The sequence below is a fragment of the Terrapene carolina genome, unplaced genomic scaffold, assembly GCF_002925995.2.
Source record: "Terrapene carolina triunguis isolate 2854851 unplaced genomic scaffold, T_m_triunguis-2.0 Scaffold89, whole genome shotgun sequence".
NCBI lineage: Eukaryota > Metazoa > Chordata > Testudines > Emydidae > Terrapene > Terrapene triunguis.
Window position 1 is genome coordinate 26,421,247 of NW_020664440.1, and position 8,599 is coordinate 26,429,845.

General features: G+C 38.0%; 1 protein-coding gene across 2 annotated transcripts in view; it reads right to left on the reverse strand.

The window, feature by feature from the left end:
* Window positions 1-3,199: 3,199 nt before the first annotated feature.
* Window positions 3,200-8,599, reverse strand: part of CACNA1D (calcium voltage-gated channel subunit alpha1 D) — a 327,298-nt gene continuing 321,898 nt past the window's right edge. For both annotated transcript variants that reach the window (XM_026650299.2, XM_026650300.2), the window contains 2 exons: window positions 7,190-7,510; window positions 3,200-5,709 (listed from right to left, as the gene is read on the reverse strand). In XM_026650299.2, coding sequence (XP_026506084.1) covers window positions 5,416-5,709; window positions 7,190-7,510 — 615 coding nt within the window. In that variant the 3' untranslated portion in view covers window positions 3,200-5,415. The remainder of the gene's footprint in view (window positions 5,710-7,189; window positions 7,511-8,599) is intronic.

The window sequence follows — 8,599 nt, forward strand, 5'->3', positions numbered from 1 at the left end:
CTACTGTGTTTATAAGTCAGCCTATCTGATGCAACTCTGTGGGGCGAGCAGCTGTGTGTAGGATGAGACTTATATACGCTGTGCCTTTTATTGTGTAATATTTTCACTTGGTACTATTGCAGTCAAGATTTTCAAGTCAAAAATGCACAGCTTTGAGTCTCTTTCTGGCATTGAGAGTAAGCAGTACCACACCATTAAAAATAATAATATGTATCGGCCACACTTGCCACAGCACTGTGCAATTGATGTGGGAAGCAGTTTTGAAGGGCTGCATAGTGGTGGAAGTCCTTATATGTGATGATTAATAGTATAGTATACCAGGGTCACATTTTTGGCATAGGAATTGTTTATATTATTGCAGCGCATTCCCTAGCTACAGTGTGCTATAACTTATAACCATACACGCATTCTATACTGCATTAAGTGAATGCTGTGGTATCATAGTAGAGCATTTAAAGGGTCTGGAAATGGCAAAGTAAATTTTGCACACACAGCTGCACTTGTGCTTTTTATGCATACATATTACTATAATGTTCAATCACATAATTAAAAACAAGTCCTCAAAAACATTTTTTCCTGCACCTAAAAATACAAGTACATATTGCAATATTTGTTCAATCCTTTAACCTTACAGTATTTTCATGGTCATGCTACTCTAGTTGCTTTATTGATTTAGGCCTCAGTGCTCCAGAATGCAGGACTGCTTTGTGGCATTCCTTTGGTGCAAAGCAGCCTTAAAGGCAGTGAATCAGCCAATGAGCATTTTGCCTACCTATGGGAATCCTAAGGGTGGTGCGGAGTCACAATAAGCGGTTCCTGTGTCACCCCCCTGGCTGCTGCTGTTGTATTCCTGGTTAGGTGGTCCTCAGCTCCAACAGATCCCAGGCTGCTGTAATGGCTGCTGGGGCTAATGGTGTAATATGCTTTACCATATTCTGGGGACTGGGCTGGTGCCTAGCAGTGCCAGCACCGGGAAAGCATAAAGATGTATTAAAGCCACTTTACTCCTCCATGTCTTGTTTACTCTGAGCACAGCTTGGCTGATCCAGAGAATCTGGCTCTGACTTTCTATATGATTAATGCTTTTTTGCTATGGTGTGTATTTGAGTAACGTTGTCAGCCCCATCTACTTACACATTTTCCTTTAAAGGGGCTTTCCATAAATTATGTAGCAGATTAGGGGTTGCCTGGGTGGGGCCTTAATTTTGTATGACAGTATTTGTTTCAGTGTTACAAGGAGAGGTGGGTGGCTCTTGAAAAAATCACCCAAAAATGTGTTACATAATTGATGGACACTCCCAAATAAGCAGACGAATCCTGCCTTAAGAGCCTTCCATGTTCTAAGGCAGTTAGTTACAACAAAAACGACTTGAGCTGGGAACGTTGATGTCATTAAACATACCAGCATTTTCACAGTTACTCTGTGCTGTGTAGGCATTGTTCATTCTTTTTGTTGTCCCACCTAAGCCATCTGTTGAATCTTGCTAGAGCCATTACCATCATTCCCATGGCAATAAGTGTCTCAGACACAGGTTGAGGTCCCTGGCAGATCATATTATTCACGCACAAATATTCAGCATAACAAAAAGGGATAAACAAATGAAAATTGTTCAAAAACAGCATTTTGTATAAATATTCTTATTTCATGTTTCCTTCAGTGTGGAAATTGCTTTCAAAAACAGAAGAAAATTAGCAGTATTTGTAAAGCTGTATTTTGTTAGTCTCTCGAGCAGGGCCGGCGCTTCCATTTAGGCGACCTAGGCGGTCGCCTAGGGCACCAGGATTTGGGGGGGCGGCAATTCAGCGGCGGGGGGGGGGGTCCTTCCACGCTTCGGGTCTTCGGTGTCAATTCTGCGGCGGGTCCTTCACTCGCTCCGGGACCCGCCGCCGAAGTGCCCCGAAGACCGGGAGCGCGGAAGGAAAAAAAAAATCAGTCAGTTGTTTCTACAGCCTGAGTTTTCATGTAAAGGCTTTATAGTCTAAAGCCTGCTTGCAAAGGTGTGGTTTCAGCTGAGCTGCTAACAAGAGATGTAACTATAATTGCAGCATGCAGCTGTCCAACACAGCAAACCTGATGGGTCGGATTGTAATACACATTTATAATAGACCTAATTTAATTGTACCTATCTTCATTTCAGAAATGCATCTACTCATCTTATTTCAAAAATAAACTTAAAATGAAAAGTTTTCTCAGATTATGAGGCTGCATACCACTTTCTTGGATGATAGGCCTCTGTGCTCCAGGCTCCCAGAAGATATTGTTGAAATACTAGATGACATTGTTCATATTTGCCTGTGTTTGGGCTGACTATGCATTGATGACTGGAAACTATATAATGTTTTATTAATGTCTAGAGCCATTATATATATACATACAGACACAGTGATCGCCCCCCAAAACCTGCCAAGTTTGCTTAAATGAATAGTTAAGGTTACCTGAGTATTTGTAGTATTTCCTATATTTATTAGAGGAATTAGTGAGTTATCTAATCTAATTAGCAAGATTTTAATATATAGAGACTTATAGAGGGAATCTATTTCACTCTTACAGTGCCATAACTGAGCAGAAAGGATGTTTTATGTATCCTTATAATATATTCTCGTACTTTTTTAAAAAAGATTGAATATCTGGTATATTCTAGCCAGATTTTCTTACAGTTTTTAAAAAACCTCTATTTTCATGCAAAATACTAACTCTGCCCTAAGAAGAGGCTGTCTAATCAGAATATTCAGGGGTAGATACTAATCATATAAAAAATGTGTGTGTGTAGCATCCCAGTGAAGACAGCGTAACTTTGTGCAAGCATGAGGTTCCACCTGGGGAGAATATGTCAGAGGGCTGGGACCTTATAGTGATAAAAATGACATGTACAGTATCTATAGAATTTGGAATATGTTAGCAGGAATCACTGTAGTGAAGAAATTTAGGTTGAGTTTCTAAGGTGACTAGTGATTTTCAGCATCCAACTTCAGACACCTTAAAGGGGCTGATTTTTCAGAGGGTGGGTGCAATGAAATCTGTGGAGCGTCACCATCATACACCCCCCTGAGAATCTGACCCACAGTAATTTTACAGTGATCTCACCGGATACGGAAACTTTATTCTCTCAACTTCCAAAGTGTTCTGTGACTAATGCTAAACAACCTAACCGAGCACATTCTGGAAGGAGGAGTCAGTCTGACACAGCCTGTAGGGGCTTTTAGGAAAATTTTCCTATTTGTTATGGGTTACTTTTAAAAAAATTCTTTGCTTGGGGCCTGATACTGCTGGCCTTTTACACACAAAATGCCTTCCCAGTTTTAAATGCATGTTTTATATATTTCAGATCAATGATTCATAAAAAGTTTAGACTAGAATAGCATAATCCTTAGGAGTGCATTTTCCAAATGAAAGACCACTGATACGTCGAATGCTGCAGTAAGAGTTTAACTTTTGGAGATTACACTGGTTGAAAGTGTTAGACAAAGGAGCCCCAAGTATAATAAAATTATTACACGGTTTTATTCTGAAGAACATTTTGCATTTGCTTTAATACAAAATGATGTAGGTCAAGAAATAATTTACAAACCCTTAAGTTATTATCCTGGCATTTGAAATAAGAATGATTCAAGAAGAGGTCTGTAAGGTATCCATAGCAAACTTTCATTATGTACAAAATGTTTATTGACATGTTTTATATGTCACATTTTAAAAATGTGACCTGAATTGCTACCTATCTTGTTAAGTACAGGTAAACCCTGATAAGGTAACTTGGCAGCGCAAGTCAGTTTTATTCAGTGTTAATAAAATAGAAGATTTTGACATTTCCCCCCAAAATTGTATTTGTATCAGGAATTCATATCAGGGTTTTACTGCATCGTGAACAAAACCTAAGCCCTCTTTCAATTGCATAAAAATAATTTTTTTAAAGTATATCATCTGCCCATAGAACAGCAAAAGAGGAGCGGCAATAAAGTAGTATTTTTACATATCGGGAATCTGATTGGTTCTGTGGAGAGTCCTTTTATCTTGTTTTTTTATTATGAGCAGAATAATTCGTATACAGGATTGGAATTAAGACATTTTCATCCACCTGCGAAATTTTTTCTGCCCCATATTCCGAATATAGAATTAGGCTACTCAGTCAATTTAGTTGTGATAAAATTATAAATGTCTCAAGACCAATGAAGACTTGGTCAATTTTTTCAACTAATTTAGTATTTATCTATAATTTGAGGATATTTATAATAAAAAGATCACAGCTTATTGTCAGTCAAAAAAGTTAGCAGATAATTTTCATTCTTTTAACTTTCTGAATATAAGACTGAAAATAGACATCTGTGCATCCCTTATGTAAAGAGAGATTCTTATTGACTCAAAATATTTTATAAAATCTGAATATTGTCAAGTTTCTCTAAACCTGACACTTTACCCAAAAAGAGATTTACATTGAGTGGTGGCTCTAGTTAAATATTTATCCTATAGCTCTATATATTCCAAGTAAAAATACTTATATCTAGAATTCTGCGGAGAATTACAATAATTAGGTTTCATAAATATTGCTGCAGTTCAATTACGGTACAATAATTACAAAATATAGAACATCTCTTTACAAATACAAATTATTGTATATTACAATTCATTTACAGTAATTTCTACTATATAATTTTTAACAAACTATCTTAACTAATTCTACTTTAACCTGGTTGCAAGTGCATTAGTAAGAATGCAATTATTCCAGTATATTTTGCCCTTAACATGATAGTCATAAAACAGACTATCTGAATGATATTTTCCTATGTAAACTAATGTTACATATGACAGAAATGTTTTTAGGTTCTTTTTTCCAATGATTTCTGGTAGGTAGAGTTTGACATATTTTAGAAGAGCGTTAAGAAAAATAAATCAGGAGGCAAGTTTGAAAACAATATTAGAATGGATATGCTGAATGCAGTGAACATTTGATATGCTATTGAATGCTGAGGTAATGACACTTTTGATTGCCATCACCTGTCTCACATAGTGGTCTTCACCACATATTTTTGTGCTGGACCTACACACATTTTTCATTTAGAAACCCCTGCTTCACTATGAATGACAGCAGCACAAGTTTGAAAGACAGGCAAGATATTACACCTCAGAACTCTTCTCTAGTCCTCTGGAAATGGGATCTTCAGAATCGGCTTGGTTTTACATAACTCTATTCCTACTGAGGAAATAAAGATTCTGTGATAAAGGACTTGACGTACTACAGCTTTGATCACATTTCAACAACCTGGAGACACTTACTGATAAATAAATTATGGCTTCCTTAAGGTGTGACATCACTTGTACAAAGCTTGATTAGTTATTAATTCCAACTAGTGCCTATCATCTTTGAACTATGAGGCACTTTTTCTGTTATTAAAAATTATTTATTTGTTTCTTGCTAAATACTATAAGGTTGTAATGCATATCATTTCATCAGCTAAGTCTTCTTCATATCTACCAGTGTCTGGTTCTTCATCACTATAACCAGGACCAAAGTCTTGAAGTTCATAATCTTGCCTGCTTAAAATGGGGAACATATCCCCATTGGGCCCATTGCTAATATTTCCATTGAGAAGGTTACTTGCTGCGCTTTCCATCTCATCAATAGTCATGTCACAAGCATCAGCAATCTCATGTTTAGTAGCTGAAACAAATTTAGGGTCCTTTGCATACCGCCCTAGGCCTTCAGATATAAGTACCTGCAAAAGAATTAGGATAAATGTGGATTCAATGTTTAGAACGAAGAGCAGGTTATAAATAAATACACAGCAAGCTTCACTTTTCTCCTGGATAGCTTAGGTGCAAAGCCCAAGAGATTCTATGAGCTGAAGTCACTAGGGCAACCAGAACAAAATCTTACATGTAATTAACTTGTGTTTGCAATCAGGGCCGGCTCCAGGCACCAGCTTGCTAAGCAGGTGCTTGGGGCGGCCACTCCAGAGAGGGGCGGCACGTCCAGCTATTCGGCGGCAATTCGGCGAGGGACCGTCTGCTGAATTGCCGCCGCAGATCGCGATCACAGCTTCTTTTTTTTTTTTTTTTGCGCCGCTTGGGGTGGCAAAAACCCTGGAGCCGGCCCTGTTTGCAATAGTCAAATGGCCCCAAAGAGGGTTTTATCAACATAGTAAGGATGTCACTGACAATGCATGACATTCAGTTCTTTTATAGGAGGTTTAAAATGAATCAAGCCCTGGATAAACATCATACACTAGAAACTGGTTTACTATAATAAAATTTAAGGAAGAATTGTGCTTGAAGCCACACTAGGCAACAAAACTTCAAGCAAGTGTATAATAAAACTTCAGCTAAGATGTTTTCTGTAGATGACAATTAAGTTGCATCTGGTTCACAGCTGTGGAAGGGAACTGATGTTGGAGATGAGGAGACTGAAAATTATATTCCTGAGCATGACACATGCTACTTAGCTAGACTGATAAGGATATTCAATAAAATTTTACAGTTGGGAGAGTAATAATAATGATAATTCTCAGCACCCTCCATAGTATTGTTTTTAAAGCTTTGTAAATAAACAAAAAAACGCTTGCTAATTCATGATATTCCCGAGAGTACATGCAAAGAAACTACTGTGCCATTTCTTGGAAGTGCAATGGGCATTCCCCATCAGCTCACCCCTTCCATATCTTTGCACAATCCTTGTGTTCAGGTTAACAAGTTAATGCAAGGACTTTGATGACTTTGGACCTTGCATGAAAGCACCAGGAAGACAGGTGTCTTGTGCCATTCCTTTTCGCTAAGCCATTATGGAAGGGCAGCGCAGCGTCTAGTTCTTAGTAGTTAGCCAACAGTGAAATCTTGTTTTAAATCATATTCTTGAAGTGCTCCCAATTTTCAATCCCCTCTTTGTTTTATACTTTAATACATTAGTTCCTGGGACCAAGTTGTCAACATGTTCTCTCTCTGACACTCATGCTATGACCAAGGCCTCAGGTGGGATTCAGTGGAGCTTTGATTTACAGTAGCTGAGGATCTGGTCCATACCTTCTTTTCCCCTACCTTACCTAAAGACTTTTTGGGAATTTGAATTTGAAATACAATATTTCTAGTGAAATATATGGATTAAGTACAATCCAATGTGTGGTCTTGTGCCAGGTGCATAGTGAAATTAACACAAAACTGAACAGACACACTTGGCTACTTCAGGGATTATTCAGTACTTACCGCTTCTACCAAACTGTCTGCACTTCTCTGTTTGTCACTATGTTTATGCCTAAAGTCATTAGGTACAGTTAGATTGGCTGGTGTGAATGTTCGGTAGGAAATATCAGGGTCATCTGTATACCAGGAGCTCCTATTCAAAGAAGGTAGGCTGCCATTCATCTGCTCTGTAGATTCAGCCCTGTCAACTTGGATTAGAGGTGTATAATATGGAGTACGGTCCCGGTTGGGTGGGGTAGCTGGTGGGGTGGCCCAGGAACGTGTTGAACGACTTGGTGAATGTTTGTGAGCTTTACTGGAATCCAGACCTGCAACTGCCATGACCTGGTAAAGGGAAGTAAAGATAGTACAAGAGTTAGCGTACCTCAAACAATCCTGTGGTCAGGCTTATTCCGCATTTCAAATCCAATCTAATTATTTAGACAGCTATGAGAAGTGACATTTTATATGTTTGATACTTGACAATATAAAAGACGGGGAGGAACTGAAATAAATTAATTGGCAACATAGGCAAGTATCTATTTAGTGGATCTTTTATTGACCAAACCCTGTTTGATACACTGTGACTGAATATTTGCTTAATAAAATATATTCAGTAGGGCTGTCAAGCGATTAAAATATTAATTGCGATTAATCGCACTGTTAAACATGAAGAGAATACCGTTTATTTAAATATTTTTGGATGTTTTCTACATTTTCAAATAGATTGATTTCAATTACAACACAGAATACAAAGTGTACAGTGCTCCCTTTATATTTATTTTTGATTACAAGTATTTGCATTGTAGAAAAACAAAAGAAAAAGTATTTTTCAATTCACCTAATACAAGTACTATAGTGCAATCACGTTATTATGAAAGTTGAACTTACAAATGAAGAATTATGTACAAAAAAACCGACATTCAAAAATAAAACAATGTAAAATTTTAGAGGCTGCAAGTCCACTTAGTCCTACTTCTTGTTCAGCCAATCGCTCAGATGAACAAGTTTGTTTACGTTTGCAGGAGATAATGCTGCCCGCTTCTTGTTTACAACGTCACCTGAAAGTGAGAACAGGTGTTCGCATGGCACTGTTGTGGCCGGCATTGCAAGATATTTACGTGCCAGATGCACTAAAGATTCATATGTCCCTTCATGCTTCAACTACCATTCCAGAGGACAAGCGTCCATGCTGATGATGGATTCTGCTTGATAACAATCCAAAGCAGAGCGGACCAACGCATGTTCATTTTCATCATCTGAGTCAGATACCACCAGCAGAAGGTTGTTTTTCCTTTTTGGTGGTTCAGGTTCTGTAGTTTCTGCATTAGAGTGTTGCTTTCTTAAGACTTCTGTTTAGCATATCTGGCACATAAATACCTTATAATGCCAGCCAGGGCCGGCTCTAGGCACCAGCAAAACAAGCTGGTGCTT